At 39.2% G+C, this 23,431-nt stretch overlaps 1 protein-coding gene across 4 annotated transcripts in view; it reads right to left on the reverse strand.

Moving 5' to 3' along the window:
• LOC143040226 (uncharacterized) overlaps positions 1-23,281 on the reverse strand; it is a 134,412-nt gene extending 111,131 nt beyond the window's left edge. For 3 of the 4 annotated variants that reach the window (XM_076210933.1, XM_076210928.1, XM_076210926.1), the window contains exon 1: positions 23,006-23,281. In XM_076210933.1, the coding sequence (XP_076067048.1) occupies positions 23,006-23,128 (123 nt within the window). In that variant the 5' untranslated portion in view covers positions 23,129-23,281. The remainder of the gene's footprint in view (positions 1-23,005) is intronic. The other variant, XM_076210932.1, reaches the window with a different exon arrangement.
• Positions 23,282-23,431: the final 150 nt, after the last annotated feature.

Below are 23,431 nucleotides of genomic sequence, written 5' to 3' on the forward strand. Positions count from 1 at the left end.
TCCAGGAAATTAAGAAGTGGAAAGAAAATATTGAAAATAAAGAAATTGCTTTCAAAGAAATAGTCAAGCAGCAAATGCAAGATAATGCAAAAGACACAATCATTCAAGTGATTAACGAAAAAGCAAATTGGGTCAGGGACACAGTAGATAGGAAGAAATGTATTGTGGTTTATGGGCTTAAAGAAAAACAAGGATTGGCGAGGTACATGAGAGAAAAAGAAGAAAAAGAGACAGCAGTAGAAATCCTTAATGAAATTCAGGGGGGAGACAGTGATTCAGGCACAGACTTAGAAGAGACTTACAGAATTGGTCGCTATACTAAGGATAGGAATCGACCTCTAAAGATAAAACTAAGGTCACAAATGGTAGTAGAAGACATATTTGAAAAAGTAGGTAACTTGGCAAAGAGTGAAAAATACAATAAGATATGGATAAAAAGAGAAATGAGTACTGAGGAATTAGAAAAAGAAAGGGCACTAAGAGAAGAAGCAAAGGAAAAAAACTTGAAAAGATCAGAGACAGAATGCAAAGAATTCCAGTGGAGAGTAATAGACTTGAGATTAAGACAATGGCGCTTCAAAACGAACAAAACAAGGGAAGAAGAAACCAGGGAGAAGGAAGAAAATTAAAAGTGGCCTATACCAACATTGACGGACTAATTTCGGGACTGAACGAACTCAATGATTATCTGTTAGAAGCAAAACCAGACATAATGGGAATTGTAGAGACTAAACTAAGAGGTGAAATACCATCCACTGTTATCGGACAAGGTTTATACAATTACTGGATAAAAAACAGGGACAAGAAACAGGGAGGGGGAATCATGTTCTTGGCCAAGAAAGACCTAAAGGTGACAAAAATTGCAGAGGGCAAAGGTAATGCTGAATTGATCATGATAAAAGTCGAAGGCAAGAATATGAAAAGTAGAAAGTTTGTGGTGACTTATGTGCCTCCAAAAACAAGCGCTTGGAAAGAAATCGAACATACAAAAATGCTAGATGATACAAGAAAATCACTCAATGAGATACTAATGGGTAAGGGTAATCTGGTAGTTATGGGGGACTTCAATTGCAAAGAAATTTGTTGGGACAGCATGACAGTGCAAGGAGGAGATGACTCGTGGGGCAATGTACTGCTAGATATGACCATGGAGTACACAATGACCCAATGGGTCCGTGAAAACACAAGGTACAGAAATAATGAAGAGCCATCGAAACTAGATCTAATATTTACAACAGAGCCTGAAATAGTGCATAAAGTCCAGTATGAGACACCAATTGGAAAGAGTGACCATGTACTCATCGAAACTATACTAAAGGAAGAAATAGACATAGAGAGGAACGAAAAGCATAGGAAAGGAAGACTGAGGTACAACAAAACAGACTTTACAAAACTAAAGACATTCTTCCGGAATGCAAACTGGGAAATATTTTATAGGGAAGAAACAACAGTGGAAGAGAAATGGAATATATTGATGGAAAACTACAATGAAGGGGTAAACAGGCATGTACCAAGACAAAAGCGAGAGAGAGAGTACATTAAATGTTGGTTCAACAAAAGATGCAGTGAGGCAAAAGACAGAAGGGACAAAGCTTGGAAAAAGTGGAGAAAAGACAAAAAACAAAGCAAATGGCAAATTTATGTTAACTATAGAAATGAGTATGTTAATGTGAGAAGAGAGGAGAAAAGGAACCATGAGAAGGATATTATAGACAAATGCAAAGAGCAACCCAAACTATTCTATCGGTATGTGAATGGTAAACTTAAAAACAAACAGGAATTGGTGAAACTATGCCAAGGAAACATAGAATACACAGAAGATTTAGAGATGGCCGAAGTCATGAACAACCACTTTAAATCTGTTTTCACCAGAGAGAAAATACCAAATTGTGACATAGATAAAAACAAGAAATCTCCCCTCATGAATGAGTTTACAGCATCACTAAAGGAAATATCAGAACATTTATCAAGGCTGGATGTCAGAAAATCACATGGCCCGGACGGTATTGCAAATTGGATTCTAAAGGAGTGCAAAGAAGAACTAACAGACAAAATACACATCTTAATAAACAGCTCACTCAAAGAAGGAAAGATGCCCGAGGACTGGAAAAACGCTAACATTGTACCAATACACAAAGGAGGAAACAAAGAAGAACCCACCAACTATAGGCCAGTATCACTAACAAGCACCATAGCCAAAATTTGTGAGAAAATAATCAAGAATAGATGGGTAAAACATCTGGAAGACAATGACATATTAAACCCAAGACAATTCGGATTCAGACAAGGAAGATCATGCTCCACAAACTTAATATGCTTTTACTCAAGACTAATAGACATAGTGCAAGAAAGAAATGGATGGGCTGATTGTGCATTCCTAGACTTGCAAAAAGCCTTTGACAAAGTACCACACAGAAAACTACTAAAAAAACTGGAACACATAGGAGGAATACAGGGAAACCTACTAAAATGGATAGAGGACTTTCTGACTGGTAGAAAGATGAGAGTAGTGCTCAGAGAAAAATATTCAGACTGGAAAGAGGTGATCAGTGGAGTACCGCAAGGATCTGTGCTGGCACCAATAATGTTTGCTATCTATATGAATGACATGGATGAGGACGTGAACTGCTACATGAGCTTCTTTGCCGATGACGCCAAACTGCTAAGGAAAATAGAAACTGATGAGGACTGTGAAGCACTGCAAGAAGACCTAAATAGGGTATGGAACTGGAGTCAGAAATGGGAAGTGGACTTTAATACTAAGAAGTGTAGCATAATGGAGTTTGGAAAAAGCAAAAACAGAATATCAGGAAAATATACAATTGGAACCAAAGAAGTAAAGAAAGTAGGATCCGAAAAAGACTTGGGAGTAATTATCACGAATGACTTGTCCTATGATATACAGATTAACAAAATTGTCGGGGAGACTTACAACTTGCTAAGATCAATAAAAGTGGCGTTTACATACTTGGACGAAGACATGATGAAAAAAATATTGGTTACATTGATAAGGCCTAGATTAGAGTATGCAGCGACATTGTGGTCCCCCAGTACCAAAAAGAATATAAAGAAAATAGAAAGAATCCAAAGAGCAGCTACAAAAATGGCACCTGCACTTGCAAACCTATCATACGAGGAGAGATTGGCTAAACTGGAGTTACCGACACTGGAGCAAAGAAGAGAGAGAGGTGACCTATTGACCATCTACAGAATCATGAAAGGCACAGAGGTACTCGATAGTGAGAACTTACTTAACTGGGACAAAAGAAACACAAGAGGACATGGAAAGAAAATAAAAAAACATAGCTATAGAAGAGAACTGAAGAAAAACAGTTTTCCTCATAGAGTTTTGGACACTTGGAACAAACTGGACAATGGAATAGTATGCGCAAAAACCATTCATGAGTTTAAAAACAAACTAGACACTGCAAGATACAAAGGCGGGACATCACGAGCATAGCTCCCCTTCCCGCAAAATACAACTAGGTAAATATGGAAAGAATAGAGTAGAGATGATTATGATGGAAGTGGAAGACAAAGATAGGAAGAGCAGAAAGTTTGTAATAACTTATGTGCCTCCTAAAACAGCCTCGTGGGAAGAGAGAGAACATATAAGTATGTTAGAAGACACAAGGACAACATTAAATAAGATAATGGAAGTTGGAGGAAGAATAGTTATAATGGGTGACTTTAATTGTAAAGAAGTCTGCTGGGAAGAGATGACAGTAAATGGTGGATACGACTCATGGGGAAATGTAATACTTGATATGATTATTGATCATACAATGATGCAATGGATTCAAGAGAACACTAGGTATAGAAATGAAGAAGTATAGAGACTGGACCTAATAATCACATCAGCACCTGAAATAATGGAAAAGGTTGAATATAAGACACCAATAAGTAAAAGTGACCACATATTGCTTGAAATGGAACTAAACAAGGAAATACATAAAAAGAAATGAACAATATAGAAAAGGAAGATTGATGTATGAATTTTTTTTTTTTTTTATAAAATAAGATCATTCTTTCAAAAAGAAGACTGGGAAAGAATATACAAAGAGGAAACAACAGTGGAAGAGAAATGGAATATTTTGACAAGAATTTATAGAGTGGAAAAGTATGTGCCAAGACAAAAGCAAGAAAAAGAATATGTAAAGTGCTGGTACAACAAAAGTTGTAGGGAGTTAAAAGGCAAAAGAGATAAAGCTTGGACAAAATGGAAAAAATACAAAAGACCTGAAAAATGGAAAATATATACAACTTATAGAAATGAACATGTACAAGTGTGCGGACAAGAAAAAAGAAAATACGAAAAAGATGTCATAGAAAAATGTAAAGACCAACCAAAACTATTTTACAGATTTGTAAATAACAATGTGAAAAACAAACAAGATTTAGAGAAACTATGGCAAGGAGTTTAATACACAGAGGAAATAGAAATGGCAGAAATTATGAACAAGCATTTTAAATCAGTGTTTACAAGGGAAAACATACAACCTAGTGATATCGAATGGGAGGAGAAAGTCCCCCCTATGAAAGAAATAGAAGTAACAAGGAATGAAATAATGAAACACTTGAGTAATCTTGATGTCAGAAAATTGCATGGACCAGATGAAATACCAAACTGGATTTTGAAAGAATGCAGGAATGAACTGGCAGACAAAATACATAGCCTAATAAACAGTTCATTGAAAGAAGGAAAAGTTCCAAAAGATTGGAGAAGAGCAAATATAGTACCAATATATAAAGGGGGAAACAAAGAAGACCCTACAAACTATAAACCAGTCTCTCTAACAAGCACGATAGCGGTCCTGGAGCCGCAGCGTCTATGTCGTCGGACCACCCCCCAACCAAAAGAGTTAGGGGCCAAATGCGACGGCAACCAGCCCTGGCCACCAGCTCTATGCAGGTGGCACCGATCCCCAAGAGGTGCTACGTCTGCCATGGGGAGTACCACAATCCTTTTCCTCAACGTGCAATGTTACGTTTTTTCTGGACCAAGGGGTGATTTTTCGGTGATCACCCCTCTTCTTCTACTTTTAGCCGGAGATGTGGGGAGCAATCCTGGGCCCACCACAAAATACACATGCCCAACATGCTCTAAACCCATTACCTCGAGCAGACAGACAAAGGGCTCAGTTCAGTGCAATATGTGTAAAAACTGGGCCCACCTCACTTGTACAACACTTGCTGACACAAACCAATACACAAACACTTGGACATGTTCTACCTGCCCTCCAGTAACCCCACTCCCACCTCCCCAACCACAGCCAGCACCCTTACCCACTCCCAATTTCCCTTTGCCCTTATCCCCAATCAGTACTCCCCTTCCTTTGTCCCCAATCTCTCCTTTCCCCCCCTCTAACCCAGATCCTATACCTTCCCCATTAACACCCAACCTCAACCCCAAACGGCAACATACAACACATACAGAACATACAACATCAACATATTACAACACAACATTGACGGTATTAACACGAAAAAACATGAACTCGAACACTTTCTTAAACAACACAACATACACATTGCAATTATACAAGAAACAAAACTAAGACACTCACACAAAACACCATCATTTCATAATTACACCACCATCACACAAGACCGGACCGACGGGAATGGCAGTGGACTCAATCACCCTGATCCACCACTCCATCTGTTTTGTGGACATAAGTGCCACAACCAAAATTCTCCTCCCTACCACAAATAACACAACAGAAATCCAATCCATTCGAATCCCCACAGGCAACAAATGAACACTGACAATTGTTAACTTGTACGTTCCCCCCCAATCATCCCTCACAGTTCCAAACACCTTCAGGCCTCAATTTAGCCAACTAGCCTCAATCCCCAACCTGATCATGGGTGGTGACTTCAACGCCAAGTCGTCTGCCTGATATGTCGACAACCCTGACACAGACAGAGGGCTTGATATACAGACTCAGTTTGACTCATTGACTATCATGAACAACACACATAATCATACACAAATCCCTCAAAACTCCCTCCTCTCCTGATATCACCTTTTGCTCCCCGTGCCTAACCCCAACAACATCATGGAGAATGGTCGGAACCTTTGGTTCTGACCACCTTCCAATCATCACCACCAAAACATGATGCACCCCAGTTGGCCACAGACACACATACACCAATTACAAGAGAGCTAACTGGGAAGCTTTTACTAAAGAGACAGAACAATATTTTGAAACACTTAACAGTACACCAATCACAAACATAAACAATGTTGTGCACAAGAGATACATCCCTAGAGGCAACAGAAAATCACACAACCCCAACTTCACACCAGAAATCCAAGGCCTCATCAGACAACGAGACATACTTAAACACAATACCTCCACACCTATCCCTCAAAACATAGCAGACCAAATACAAACACTAAATACTGTGATTGCCAATAAAATACACGAACAAAAAACACAAAATTGGCAAAACTTTATCAATACACTTGATCACAAAACAAACACCAGCAAATTGTACAAAACACTCAACAGCACTACACTATCCAACAGTAACACAACACGCTCTCACACAGCAATAATCACAACAACAGACAATCTACCCTCAAACAGACAACAAGCAGACACACTCATAAATCATTTTGCACAGACAAGCCATCTCACTTCTCACCCTGACGACCGATGCACTATTCGACGTAAGAAAGACTTTCCCACAGACTCAGACTATACACCCTTCATAGACAGTCAGACAAAACACATATACATAATCTCAAGCACTCATCTGCCTGTGGCCCTGATAACATAAGTAACATCCACCTAAAACACATTGGACCACAAGGTATACACACACTCACAAACATTGCAAACTACAGCTATTCACACAACACTATACCCGACATCTGGAAGCATGGTAAAATAATCACCATTCCAAAACCGAACAAAGACCCAACAATCCCAACATCACACCGCCCAATCACACTTCTCTGCACCCCCTCTAAAGTCATTGAACGCCTAATACTTCAACTTGTCACACCACATATTCCCCTTGCTGACTCACAACATGGTTTTAGGCCACTACACTCCACAAACACTCTTCTGATAAACCTCACACAAAGAATTTTAGATGGTATCAATTCAGATAGGCCCCACCACAAAACACTTCTTATAACATTAGACATTAGTAAAGCTTTTGATGCTATCCCCCGCCACAACCTAACAAATAAAATATGTAACACCAAAAGATGGCTGGCCAATTATCTGGCAGGTAGGAATGCTTATGTGTCATATAATGGCTAATATAATGGCCAATCATCACACATCAGAAACATTAAGAATGGAGTACCACAGGGCTCTGTTCTATCCCCCACACTCTTTAATCTATACATGCATGACTTACCCACACCAGACACCTCAGAAATACAAATCTCTTCCTATGCAGACGACATAACCATCACATGCACACATCGCAACACAAACAAAGCTGCAGAAATAATCCAGCCATACCTTGATACACTCAACACATGGTTCATCACAGACTCAAAATAGCTCCAACCAAATCTACAGCAACACTTCTCACCAACTGGACAAAAGAACACAAATACATACCTCATCTCTACATCAACAACACTCTAATACCACACACAAACACACCAAAAATTCTTGGTGTAACATACGATACATCCATGTCTTTCAAACAACACATCACAAACATAAAAAACAAATGCACACCTAGACTTAACACACTTAACCCCTTCCATACGGTGCCGCCTACGTAGGCGTCATGGGGAGCGAGTGTATTCGCGAGGCTGCCATATCGGCGTCTTGATTATATTTATTGTAGTCACCCTCCATAATGACATTCTTTCTAATTCTTTTGTAATCGCATTTTCTATGGTTATCAAAATTCACGGGTGAAGAGAGAACGATCGATATAAGCGGTGACTATATTTTATGATGCGAGTATTATTACGACACGTCGTACGGCTGGCATTGGCTGCTGCCACCGAGATCTAAGTCCATGACGCCTACGTGTGCGGCACCGTATGGAAGGGGTTAAGTCAATCACTGGAACAACATTTGGACAAAACAAAGAAACTAATACAACAATATACAAACAATGCATACGCTCAGTGTTGAATTATGCGAGTCCTGCATGGGCTCCTAATATCAGTGAGACACACCACAACACCCTTCAAATCATACAAAACAAAGCCCTAAAAACAATTACAGGCTGCACAAATACAACACCTACAGACCATTTACACCATGAAACAAAAGTCCTCAAAGTCAAGGACCACCTCAATATGAGAGGCACACAAACACTTGCTGCAGCCACCACAAACACATCACACCCGCTACACTACATAGCAGAGCACCCACACACACCAAGAAACATTAAAACAACACCCAAAGACCTGTATCACACACAGATACTCTCTTCTCTTCCTCCACAACCACCAAATACCAGCCTCTGGAAACATATTCATAATCACATCACTCACCGCTCCATTAACACACTGAAAGACAACACACTGCTGCATGCCAGACCCCCTGATATCCACCTTTCTGAATCCTCTCTCCCACGAAAGGACAGAGTCCACCTGGCTAGACTGCGGTGCGGCCACCACCCAGGGAACGACAACAACAACAAGCACGATAGCAAAAATTTGTGAGAGAATTATCAAAAGTAGATGGGTAAGGCATTTAGAAAAAAACAATGTACTAAATCCAAGGCAATTTGGATTCAGACAAGGACGATCATGCATCACAAACTTAATATGTTTCCATTCAAGGTTAATAGATATAATACAAGAGATGGATGGGCTGATTGTGCATTTCTAGACCTGAAAAAAGCTTTTGAAAGGTGCCACACAAGAAGTTGCTTAAGAAATTAGAAACTACAGGAGGAATATAGGGAAAACTGCTTAAATGGATGGAAGATTTTTTGCAAGAAAGAAAAATGAGAGTGGTGATAAGAGACAAACACTCTAATTGGAATGAAGTGATAAGTGGTGTTCCACAAGGAACAGTTCTGGCCCCAATAATGTTTGCTATATATATTAATGATATGGATGAAGGAATTGAAAGTTATATGAGCTTCTTTGCGGATGATGCAAAACTGTTGAAAAAAGTGAACACTGAAGATGATTGTGAGTTGTTAAAGAGTGATCTCAATAAAGTATGGAATTTGGAAGAAGCAAAAAAAAGAATAGTAGGATCATATAAATTGGGAGAAGGAATAAAAAAAAGTAGAAAATGAGAAGGACCTGGGGGTTATTATTATGAATAATATGTCACCTGAGAAACATATTAACAAGAGTTTTGGAGAAACTTATAACTTAATAAGAACAATCAAAATGGTATTTACATACCAATATAGGGCAAACTGCTTAAATGGATAGAAGACTTTTTCCAAGAAAGAAAAATGAGAGTGGTGATAAGAGACAAATACTCTAATTGGAATGAAATGATAAGTGGTGTTCCACAAGGAACATTTCTGGCCCCAATAATGTTTGCTATATATATTAATGATATGGATGAAGGAATTGAAAGTTATATGAGCTTCTTTGTGGATGATGCAAAACTGTTGAAAAAAGTGAACACTGAAGATGATTGTGAGTCGTTACAGAGTGATCTCAATAAAGTATGGGAATGGAGTAGGAAGTGGGAGATGGAGTTCAATACTAAGAAGTGTAGTACAATGGAATTTGGAAGAAGCAAAAAAAGAATAGTAGGATCATATAAATTGGGAGAAGGAATAAAAAAGTAGAAAATGAGAAGGACCTGGGAGTCATTATTATGAATAATATGTCACCTGAGAAACATATAAACAAGAGTTTTGGAGAAACTTATAACTTAATAAGAACAATCAAAATGGCATTTACATACCTGGATGAAGAAATGGTGAAGAAAATACTAATCACTTTGATAAGACCAAGATTGGAATATGCAGCGACAATGTGGTCACCAAGTACAAAAAATGTATAACAAAACTTGAAAGAATACAAAGAGCAATTACAAAATTGGCACCAACACTCAAAACTATCATATGAAGAGAGACTCGCACAACTTGAGCTACAGACATTAGAGCAAAGAAGAGAGAGAGGAGATTTGATAACTATTTATAGAATCATGAAAGGCATAGAAACTATTGATAGAGAGGATCTAATAAAATGGGATGATAGAAATACAAGAGGACACGGAAAGAAAATCAAGAAAGAACAATCAAAGTGGTATTTACAAACTTGAATGAAGAAATGGTGAAGAAAATACTAGTTACTTTGATAAAACCAAGATTGGAATATGCAGCAACAATGTGGTCACCAAGTACAAAAAAATGTATAACAAAACTTGAAAGAATACAAAGAGCAATTACATATAAGAGAGACTAACAAAACTTGAGCTACAGACATTAGAACAAAGAAGAGAGGAGACTTGATAACGATTTATACATACATACATATATATACCAAGGCTTTTCCCCCCTTACTAGGGAGGTAGCCAAAAAGGAAAAGGCATAAAATCATTCCCACCCATTCCATCCCTGAAAACACTCCATACCCCTCCACCCTCCCTCCCATCTTAGCACCTCCTAGATGACGGGTCATCCCTGCACCCTGTCCACTGCCCTGGGTCAGAAGCAGTGTCGCAAGACACAGCACATCCACAGCAAGGCCGCTTCATTAAATCGGCGACCCCCCCTCTCCGTCCACCCATATAAATGAGAGGATGGGGAGAAATCCCTTCAGGCTGCGTCAAAATTTTGCTCACACACACTACCTCATGCATCACAACATCTTCAATATACAACCATTCTCCATTCACCCCTGTCTTCTGTCCTCTCCCGTCCTTCCTCAACAGACATTCCCCTCTTCCCCAAAGCCCCCTTCACCCCATCCATCCATCTCATCCTAGGACGTCCCCTCATGTTCACTCCCACCACATCTGCCTTCCATACCTCCTTTACTAGTCTTTCTTCACTCATTCTTTCCATGTGTCCAAACCATCCTAATATTCTTTCATCAACCCTGTCTCCCAACTCCCTTTCCACCCCTGTTCTCATCCTCACCTCCTCATTTCTCACTCTATTGAGCCTAGTAACCCCCATCATACTTCTCAGACACTTCATCTCAAACACATTCAAGCTCCTTCTCTCTTATGTTCCATGTTTATGCTCCATACAGTGCTGTTGGCACAATTACTCCTTCATACAGTCTCCTCTTAGTATCCATTCCCAAATTTCTATTCATTACACTTTTTAATCCACCAAGGCATTTACTCGCTTCTCTCAATCTACATTCTACCTCCACCTTTACTCCACCTTTTCCTGACACATTTGCACCCAAGTATCTAAAACTATCCACTTCCTCCAGTTGCTCTCCCTTTATGCTCACTTCCAGATTACTGCTACTTTCACCCCTTGTACATCTCATCACCTTACTTTTACCCACATTTATCTTCAGCTTTCTTCTATCACACACTCTCCCAAACTCTGTCACCAACTTCCTCAATCCCTCCTCCGATCCTGCCACAAGCGCAGTGTCGTCCGCAAACAACAGCTGGCTCACCTCTCACTTTTCTCCATTTTCTTTAACCATCTCCAATCCCTGACCCACTACCCTTGCATTTACCTCTCGCACTACCCCATCCATGTATAAGTTGAACAGCCAGGGTGACATAACGCATCCTTGACGAAGTCCCACCTTTACCTCAAACCACTCACTCTCTCCATTTCTAATCCTGACACAAGCTCTACTACTCTCGTAAAAACTCTTGACAGCTCCTAGAAGCTTTCCTCCTATCCCGTATATCCGCATAACCTCCCACAGTGCCCTTCTGTCTACCCTGTCGTAAGCCTTTTCCAGATCCATAAAGGCCCAAAAAACATCCTTTCCCTTTCCTATAGCTTTCTCACATATCTGTCTTACCACAAAAATCTGATCTACACAACCTCTACCTGTCCTAAATCCACACTGTTCCTCACCAATTACTCCCTCTGTTCCTCTCCTAATCCTCTCAATCAAGATCCTCCCATAAGCCTTCCCAACTACACTTAACAAGCTAATCCCTCTGAAACTACTACATTCACACTTGTCCCCCTTTCCCTTGTAAAGTGGAACAATACAAGCACTCCTCCAGTCCTCCGGCACTCTACCTTCTCTCCAGCAAACATTAAATAACCTCACCAACCAGTCCACCATCACTGTACCTCCTTTTTTAAGACATTCTGCATGGCATCCATCCAGACCAGGTGCCTCACCTGCTTTCATCATCTTAACTGCTGCCTTCACTTCATCCTTCCTTATTTCTCCTCCATTTTCCTCACTCCTCACTCTCATTTTCTTAGCATTTCCCACTGCAGCTATCTTTCCCTCCCTATCCTCCTTCCTATAACTATTTATAGAATCATGAAAGGCATAGAAACTATTGATAGAGAGGATCTAATAAAATGGGATAGTAGAAATACAAGAGGACATGGAAAGAAAATCAAGACAGTTATAGAAGGGACCTGAAAAAGAACAGCTTTCCCCACAGAGTAATAGACATCTGGAACAAGTTGGATGAAAAAGTGGTGTGTGCAAAAACAATTCATGAATTTAAAAACAGTTTAGATAAAATGAGATATGAAGACGGGACACCACGAGCATAGCTCCCCTTCCCGTAAAATAGAACTAGGTAAATACACACCAAAAATTCTTGGTGTAATATATGATACTTCCATGTCATTCAAACAACACATCACAAAACAAAAATTAAATGTACACCTGCACTTAAATCAATCACTGGAACAACATTTGGACAAAATAAACTAATACTATAATAAACAATGCATATGTTCAGTCATGAATTATATGAGTCCTGCATGGGCACCTAATCTCAGTGAGACACACCTCAACACCCTTCAGACCATACAAAACAAAACCCTAAAAACAATAACAGGCTGCACAAATACAACACCTACAGACCATCTACACTACAAAACAAAAGTCCTCAAAGTCAAGGATCACCTTGACATGAGAGGCACACAAAGACTTGCTGCAGACTCCTCAAACACAGCACACCCACTACACTATATAGCAGAACACCCACACACACCAAAACACATCAAAAAAGTACCAAAATACCTATATCACACACAAATACTCTCTTCTCTTCCTCCACAACCCCCATATACCAGTCTCTGGTAACACACTAAAAGATAACATATTGCTGCATGCCAGACCCCTGATTTTGACCAATCTAATTCCCAAAATACTTAGAACTGCAGACAACGCTCAAGGTAAAATACAATGTGTTCTATTCACAACATAGCTTTACAGTCAGATGCAGACTGCAGAGCCCAACAGTCAATCAGGACCCCCGTACATACAACCAACAACGTCTACAACCTTCCTTGGGGAGACGGGACTGCTCGGACAGACAGTCTAGGGAACGACAACAACAACAACAACAACCTCTCAGCTAATGTAAGTAGCAGCCAGGGAAGACCCCCACAGGTCATCAGGCAACCAAAGTCATACACTATTGAGCTTCCAAACTATCAACATCTAACTTGAGCTCCGTAGACTGATGAAGACGAAAATTCTTAACATTGCAAGGAAAACAAGAGGCCTGGTTTATATTGAATGGGAGGGGAGCAGTCATGGTAATCCAAAATGAAAACGATTTCTCTGTAGTAGTGTTTAACAAGAGAAAATGCATGAAAACAAAAATGATGATTTTGTGACGAATGTTGACTCAAAAGCAGACATCTAGGGGCGCTACGCCATAGTACTTTTTTTTATTGATTTCTGCCATGAAAATCACATATGTTGATCTATTATAATTTACAAAATTAATAATTTATTTTCTATTGCTATATTGCATAGGTGTGCACAACTAAAATTTTACCCTTTTTTTATTCAAGATATTCAATGGAACACATGGTCCAAGCTAAAAGTGCTGGTTCACTATGCCAATATTTATAAGGCTCTCGCAACTTAATTACATGAGAACTGTACCATACCTTGTAATGCTATATATGTATATATATACAGTATATATATATATATACATATACATATATATATATAGATATATATATGTATATATATATATATATATATATACAGTAAAAGCCCTGGTATCCGGCCTTCTTGTATCCGGCACTTCAAATAACCGGCGCGTGGTTGTAGTTGCTCTCGCCGCCACCAGGGCTTCTCAGTCCCATTCACTTCTGCCGCCACTTGTTAGCCACCTCCGTGCACATGTTAGCCAACTCTATTTTATCATACCCAAAGTTGAGAAGAGGAAAGTGTGGTGCTTTCACTTAAGCAGAAGGTGGATATATGTAGAAGATTGAAGAAAGGCGAAAATAGAAAAATACTAAAGGAAGAATACGGCATTGGGTCGTCTACCATTTACGATATCAAGGCCCAATCCAAAAAACTAAGAGAGTTTGCGAAGTTGAGTGACACGCCTGAAGCTGGAGAAAATCGCCACACGCTACAACATAAACGTGTGGAAATGCTGGACAAAGTGTTGTACGAGTGGTTTTGTCTTAAAAAGTCTGAAGGTGTAGCTATATTAGGCCCAACGCTGCAAGAAAAAGCCAAAGATTTTGCTGAAAAGATGCCAATTGGAGAATCATGCCAGTTCTCAGATGGATGACTTAAAAGATTCAAGAATCGCCATAGAATACGTCGTCTTGATGTGTTTGGGGAAGCAAAATCTGCTGATTCACCTTTTGCAGAGGAGTTTATAGACAGGTACGTTAATTAACCTGTGCCTACATGGTAAAGATTCGCATCTCATATCTCAATTTATTCATGAACTGGCTCAAGCATGTGTTTGTCCCATCAGTGAAAGAAAAAAAAAAAAAAAAAAAAAAAAGACTTCTAGAGGACAGCAAATTTATTCTCCTACTCGACAACAATAAAGCTGAGGAACTGAGCAATGGACAAATTTTTACTGTGTATTTACCGCCGAACGTAACAAGTGTGATCCAGCCCATGGATCAAGGAGTGATTCAAAACTTAAAAAAGAATTATCGGAAAAGTTCTATGCGCAAACTAGTTTATTTTGAGGGTGGTAGCTTTTCCGAATTCCAATGTAGGCTTAATGTTAAAGATGCTATTTTTATGGAATCGCTAGCTTGGGGGGATGAAAAACAACAAACTCTTATGCGATGTTAGAGAAAATCATATCCGCAAATAATGTTTGAAGATCAGGAAGGGAATAAGAAATTTGAGGGTTTTCCATCGGCAAGAAAGAATCGGTGGTGAAAGAATTGAAAGATGGGTTATCGCGCTAAACTTTGCATTAGTGACGAAGCGATACAAGTGTGTGTAGATATGGACAGTGACCGAGCAGCAACATTCTCATTTAGTGATGATGAAATTTTACAATCACTTCCCAATGAACACGCGAAAACGACAGAGGCAGATAGTGAAGACGACGACCCTGAGATGAAAGTGTCGTGGAAGGATGCAGCGAAGGGTCTAGCAGTGTTTGTGAAATTTGCAGAACAGTGCACAAACAAAGAGGAAAAAATTCTAAGCAGAGACATCATACATTTTATGAAAGTTGGTACAAAAAGTTTAGTGAAAGAAAACTCGAGTGTAGAGGTGAATGCACCCTCTCAGCCACCAACACTGAACGCAGCCATTCACAACTCCGTCGTAAAATTAATTATCAGATGATGAATTAGATAACTGGTAATGCTGTGATTACTATAACTGATGTATATTGATTAGATTTACTCTATACTGATAGAATTTAAAATATATAGATATGTGGATGTGTTTATTATTAAAGCGAATTAAGATCAATGTAAATAAATGTATTTTTTTAATATCCCTTCCCGTATCCGGCCTTTTCTCATATCCGGTACATCTTCGGCCCCATTGGTGCCGGATACAAGGGCTTTTACTGTATTAAGTACATGCAAATCTGTGCGGCACCACCATTGTGGATGCACTGTTTACACAGCCATCTTTTATGATCTGCTAGAATATGTATGCATCAGTTTGAATGCTTGAAGCATTTAGTGCATGCAGAGGTTATTCAAATTAACTTGCTGTTGTGCAAATGTATGCCCAATTCTTCAAAAACAAACATTCACTGATTTAAACGCAAATTTGGTTATTAACCTCAGCAAAATAGTTTTCCGAGTAAAAATCTAAAGGTGAGGCACCTAGAACAAAATATTTTAATATAAGAATCATGTTTTCTAGCCTATTTTCTCTCGGAAATCAGCAGCTTAAGATCATTGGTAATACAACAGTTGAGCTTTAATCAAGAACATGTAGGTGGGTACGCGCAAATCCATGGACAACGTCACCATCGCGGATGTAATGTGTATACCACCATTTTTTGTGGTATGTTTGAATGCTTGTAGCATTCAGCACATGCACAGAATTTTCATATTGTCTTACTGTCCTGCAAGTGTATGCCCAGTTAAAAAAGATATATATACAGTACTGTATATATTTAAACGCAAATTTGGCTATTAGCTGTGGCAAATTAGTTTTCTGAGTGGAAATCTAAAGATAATGCACCTATACAGACGCTCCTCAACTTACATTTAGAATGTAATGTGAAAATGAACTACTCTCATAAAAACTCTTGACAGCTCCTAGAAGCTTTCCTCCTATCCCAGATATCTGCATAACCTCCCACAGTGCCTTTCTGTCTACCCTATCATAAGCCTTTTCCAGATCCATAAAAGCCAAAAAAACATCCTTCCCCTTTCCTATAGCTTTCTCACATATCTGTCTTACCACAAAGATCTGATCTACACAACCTCTACCTGTCCTAAATCCACACTGTTCCTCTCCTAATCCTCTCAATCAAGATCCTCCCATAAGCCTTCCCAACTACACTTAACAAGCTAATCCCTCTGAAACTACTACATTCACACTTGTCCCCTTTTCCCTTGTAAAGAGGAACTATACAGGCACTCCTCCAGTCCTCCGGCACTCTACACTCTTTCCAGCAAACATTAAATAACCTCACCAGCCAGTCCACCATCACTGTACCTCCCTTTTTCAGACATTCTGCATGGCATCCATCCAGACCAGGTGCCTTTCCTGCTTTCATCATCTTAACAACTGCCTTCACCTCATCCTTCCTTATTTCTCCTCCATTTTCCTCACTCATCACTCTCATTTTCTTCGCTTTTCCCACTGCAGCTATCTTTCCCTCCCTATCCTCCTTCACATTTAGCAACTCCCTAAAATATTCTGCCCATCTTCCCCTTACTGCCTTCTCTTCCATTATCATCTCCCCACCTGCACCTTTTACCTTTTCTTCTCTACTTGATTTGCCTCCTCTTCCTCTCTTAATTTCTTTCCAAAACATCTTTTATTACTTTCAAAATTTTCTGTCATACTCTTACCCCATTTCACATCTCCTCTCCTCTTTGCCTCCTTTACCTTTTGCTTTACTTCTCTTTTCTTTTCTTTGTACCTCTCATATGACTCCCTCGTCCTATTTTGTAACCTATCTGTGAAAGCTCGCTTCTTCTCTTCTACAACCTTCTTTGTTTCCTCATCCCACCATTCACTACCCTTTCTTTTATTTCCTCCTGTCCTTCTTGTTCCACACACCATCCTTGCACACTTTATGACTCCCTCCTTGAACCATCCCCATTCCTCCTCCATACCCAGCTCGACTCTATCCTTTACTTCCTCCCACTCCTCCTTCAGCTTCTTTTCGTACTCCTTCTCCTTTCCCTTTTCATTCAAAGAGTTCACTCTAAGAACCTCCCTACCTTTTGTCCCTTTCCTCTTTCTCCATCTATCCTCCACTCTCAACTTACCTTCCACCAAAAAATGATCTGATATTCCCCCACCCTCTCCCCTTAGCACATGTACATCCTTAACTCTTCCTATCATAATCCTATTTACCACTACATAATCCATTAGCGCTCTATCTACCACCCTTCCCTCCACCACCCTCTCCCATGTGTACTTATGCTTGACTTTCTTCCGAAACACTGTATTTGCTATCATCAACTCTCTTTCTAGACACATTTCCACCATCAACTCTCCACTATGATTCTTTCCTGGAACTCCACTGCCAGGCCCATATGCACTTACAAAGACCCATATCTCCTTTCCCAGTTTCACCTTCATCCACATTATCCTTGAGGAAACCTCCTTCCACTCCACTACCCGTTTACCTATCTCTTCACTTACTAGAATAGCCACCCCTTCCCTCCCTTGCCCTCTCTTCACTCCTGATAACCTCCCACTTACACTACCAAATTTACACTACTTTCCTTTCAACTTAGTTTCACTCAAAGCCAACACATCCATCTTTCTTCTCACAAACATACTACCTATCTCTTCCCTTTTACTCTAATCTGTACCACATCTACGCACATTAAAAGACCCAAACCTTAGGGTGCTGGTCCGAAAACCACCCTCTTATGCCTTCTCTTTTTTGTTTAGGAATGTCCCCTGTGGGGCTACAAGGAGAAGGATGCCTAGTCCCAATCCCCGTCCCTTTCTTCTCGCCTTTTACGATCCAAGTGGGAATACTTGGTGGCAGTATTCTATTCCCCCACAGCAGAAAAAGAATACTCAGAGAAATGGTACAGGACAGCAACAAGGGGTTGGGGGACAGCATAACGGAGGGACAGTCGTAGTATAAAAGTGTCATCATTTCTCTATGAACAGAGTTTTCGTCTATCATAGACAATCTGATGTGTGGCTCTGGTCCATAGGGGTGCCCCATATAGACCCTAAAGTATCAACTGCATGCTACTTTGCCACAATAACAAGCAGCCAATACCCCAGTACTAATAATTATAAACATAACATTGTACAATAATAACATTAATTTCAGATCAATTAAATTCAAGCAACATAAAGTGAGATGGTGGAGGAGAAGGAGGAGGAGGAGGCAAGACACGTTCAGTCTGTCGTTTGTGCCATGTAAACAATGGACACAGCGTCATGCGTAAGTATCATTTGAAGTCTCGTACTACGGAGAGCACGCTAAACTAAAAAATTCACTCAAAAAATGTTTTTTTACAGTCATTTCAAACGTAAAATAAAGAAAATGTAAAACAAATGAACGTAAGTAGAGGAGCGTCTGTATATGAATATTTTAACGTGATATTCATATTTTTTAGCCTATTTTCTCCCAGAAATGAGCAACTTTAAGATCATTGGTAATTTGTCAGCTGTGTCTTAACATGGAACATGTAGGCATATTCTCTGATACTTAGTCGTGTTTGTTTACACATGACATGTCGGAGATACTACTAGTAGTAGTCGTAGAGGGTGTTGTTCACAAATAATACTTACATTGTTATGGTATGAATTTTAAGATGTTGGACAGGCTATGCTATGCCTATTACATAGCCAGCTATGGCTATGATAGCAAATATATGAAATAACTATTAATAATATGGTCAGTATTCCATGTCGTGGACCATGTCCATGACCATGAGAAGTCTCAAGACTAGTAGAGGTCTAGAGACAAGACTTAATTTTCTTCTGGGTTTCATGATAATAGACATGAGCTGTTGAAATAAGGCTGTTTATTCAGATTATCATGATTATAGATAACATGATTAAACAAAATAACTCCTTTGAAAGTAAAAATACTTTATTCTTTTTTTCTATATCAGTAAATTGGTGTAAAAAATAATGCACCAATATCAACGTAAATTTAAGTTAGGTCTTAGGATAGTTGCAGTACTGACTGGTTAGTGTACCGAGAGGCAATCTAAGGGTAAGGGCTAAGGCACCTATATTTGCCACTTTTTAATGTGATAGTAGAGTTCTTTTTGCTACATATACATTACATTGCACATACATTACACTGAAGAAACATGTTACATGATAGGTGTAAGAATAGTATAAAAGGAAGGTCCTACATTGTTTTTTACATGCTCAGGTGATTTGTTGACCCATAAAACCTTCACATGCCAAGTTGCATGACAATTGAGCCAGCAGTTTGGATTTTATGGATGAAAGTGGGAGGTGAGCCAGTTGTTGTTTGCTGACGACATTGCACTTGTGGCAGGATCAGAGGAGGGATTGAGGAAGTTAGTGACAGAGTTTGAGAAGGTGTGTGAAAGAAGGAAGCTGAAGATAAATGTGGGTAAAAGTAAGGTGATGAGATGTACAAGGGGAGAGAGTGACAGCAGGCTGGAAGTGAGCATTAAGGGTGAAAGACTGGAGGAAGTGGATAGTTTTAGATATTTGGGTGCAAATGTGGCAGGAAAGGGAGGAGTGGGGGTGGAGGTAGAATGTAGATTGAGAGAAGTGAGTAAATGCCTTGGTGGATTGAAAAGTGTAATGAGAAATAGACATCTGGGAATGGATGCTAAGGGGAGGTTACATGAAGGAGTGATTGTGCCAACAGCATTGTACGGGGCAGAAACATGGAACATGAGAGAGGATGATGAAGGGGTTTGAATGTGTTTGAGATGAAATGTCTGAGAAGTATGATAGGGGTTACTAGGCTGGATAGAGTGAGAAATGAGGAGGTGAGGAGGAGAACAGGGGTGGAAAGGGAGTTGGGAGATAGGGTTGATGAGAGTATTAGGATGGTTTGGACACATGGAAAGAATGAGTGAAGAAAGATTAGTAAAAGAAGTGTGGAAGGCAGAGGTGGAAGGAGTGAATATGAGGGGGTGTCCTAGGATGAGATGGATGGATGGGGTGAAAGGGGCATTACAAAAGAAAGGAATGTCTGTGGAGGAAGGATGGGAGAGGACAGAAGATAGGGGTGAATGGAGAGGGGTTGTGTATAGATGATGCTGTGATGCATGAGGGGGGAGTGGGTGGGGGATGGGGGGTGAGGAAGTATGTATGAGAAAAATTTGACGCAGCCCGAAGGGATTTCTCCCCGTCTTCTCCTTTCCTGAATGAGGGGACGGAGAGGGTGGTCGCCGAATTTATGAAGCAGCCTTGCTATGGATGTGCTGTGTCTTGCGACACTGCCTCTAACCCAGGGCAGTGGACAGGATGCAGGGATGACCCTTCATCCAGGAGGTGCCAAGATAAGAGGGAGGGAGGAGGGTGGAGGGGAGTGGAATATATAGGAAATGGAATGGGTGGGAGTGGTTTCTATGCCTTTTTCTTTTTAGCTTCCCCATGTGTAGGGGGAAAAAGCCTTTGGTATATGTATCTCTAAATTGACAATTATTGCCATGGCAACATGAAATGTGTTAGTAAGAATAGTATAGAAGGAAGGTCCTACATTGTTTTTGGCATGCTCTGATTTGTTGACTCATAAAATCTTCATATGCCAAGTTACATGTCAATTGGGCCAGGGGTTTGGATTTAATGGATGATTATCTCTAAATTGACAATAGTTGCCATGGCAACATGATAGGTTTTAGTAAGAAAATTACAAAATTAAGCTTCTGCCTTGTTATTGACATGCTCAGGTGATTTGTTGACCCATAAAACCTTCATATGACATGTCAAATTGCATGTCAATTGGGCCAGGGGTTTGGATTTTATGGATGATTATCTCTAAAATTGACAATAGTTGCCATGGCAACATGATAGGTGTTTGTAAGAATAGTATAAAAGGAAGGTCCTACATTGTTTTTGACATACTCAGATGATTTGTTGACCCATAAAACCTTCATATGCCAAGCTGCATGTCAATTGGGCCAGGGGATTGGATTTTATGGATGATTATCTCTAAATTGACAATAGTTGCCATGGCAATATGATAGGTGATAGTAAGAATATTACAAAAGGAAGCTCCTGCATTGTTACTGACATGCTCAGGTGATATGTTGACCCATGAAACCTTCATATGACATGTCAAATTGCATGTCATTGGGCCAGGGGTTTGGATTTTATGGATGATTATCTCTAAAATTGACAATAGTTACCATGGCAACATGATAGGTGTTTGTAAAAATAGTATAAAAGGAAGGTCCTGTATTGTTTTTGACATGCTCAGATGATTTGTTGACCCATAAAACCTTCATATGCCAAGCTGCATGTCAATTGGGCCAGGGGATTGGATTTTATGGATGATTATCTCTAAATTGACAATAGTTGCCATGGCAATAGCCAATATGATAGGTGATAGTAAGAATATTACAAAAGGAAGCTCCTGCATTGTTACTGACATGCTCAGGTAATTTGTTAACCCATAAAACCTTCATATGACATGTCAAATTGCATGTCAATTGGGCCAGGGGTTTGGATTTTATGGATGATTATCTCTAAAATTGACAATAGTTGCCATGGCAACATGATAGGTGTTTGTAAGAATAATATAAAAGGAAGGTCCTGTATTGTTTTTGACATGCTCAGATGATTTGTTGACCCATAAAACCATCATATGCCAAGCTGCATGTCAATTGTGCCAGAGGTTTGGATTTTACTGTTATCATCATCTCTACATTGACAATTAATAGTTGCAATGAAAAGGCAATTTTGGTATGATGGTGATGTTCCACATTGTTTTTGACATGCTCAGGTAATTTGTTGTCACATAAAATGATAAAGCCCAAGTATTCTAAATTTCAATAAATTGTACCAGTGGTTTTGAGTTTATTTGTATTTCTTTACCAAAATCTTTACAAATTACCACCCTAATTCTAACCTTTTGTTATGGTAAAGTCTAGGCTCTAAAAAAAAAAAAAAAAATCGGGATAAAAGAATAATTCAAACAATCGTATCTGCCTTATTTTTCAAGCTATTTAAAAAATCAAAAAGCATTTTGTTTCTTATGGAATTGTCTTTCACATGCAACGAGAATTTAAGGAATACTTTTTTTTTTTTTTTTTATACCATTTAACCATTATGATTATTCTCTCAATCACATGACTATGTGCCTTCTTACATAGAATTCTTGCAGGCCAAGATAAACTGCTTGTGAATTACTTTCGAAGTACAGGAAAAAGATAAATTAAATCAGTGATTGATGACATGAATCATGTCAACCACTTGCAAAAATCTGTATTAATTGAAATACAAAATTACGAAATCAGAACATGAACAGCAAATGGTGAAATGGTCCAACATTTGAACATGGCTGTTTTTCTTACTTACATATTGTTCATCTGATGAATTACATATACTATTATCTTGAACTTCTGTCTGTTTAAGACTTTTGGTGCTGAAAACTCTTTCAGCTCTAATCACTTTACATTTTCTGTTTATAAATCGCAACATATTGGGATTGTTATTTTAGGTGTAAACGAATAAACTTCACTTCAGTTCTTGTTTTCACCAGCTGCACTATCATTCAAGCTACAGTATGCGACGGCCCTCTCTTACCAAATTGCGCAACACATTTGACATGTTTGCAAACTGTCCTAAAAGTTAGTCATTCCAAACTATAACAGAAAACGAGAATGATATTTCGTTATAGAGAACGTAAAGTAAATAGTGTTATTCAACATAGAATTAATTCTGCCATATATTATCTAGTTTAGTTTGTTATATTTTTGCAGAAAATATGCATACACTCTGATG

This window comes from Oratosquilla oratoria, chromosome 28 (genome assembly GCF_046742065.1).
Source record: "Oratosquilla oratoria isolate Oo_2021 chromosome 28, ASM4674206v1, whole genome shotgun sequence".
Lineage (NCBI taxonomy): Eukaryota > Metazoa > Arthropoda > Malacostraca > Stomatopoda > Squillidae > Oratosquilla > Oratosquilla oratoria.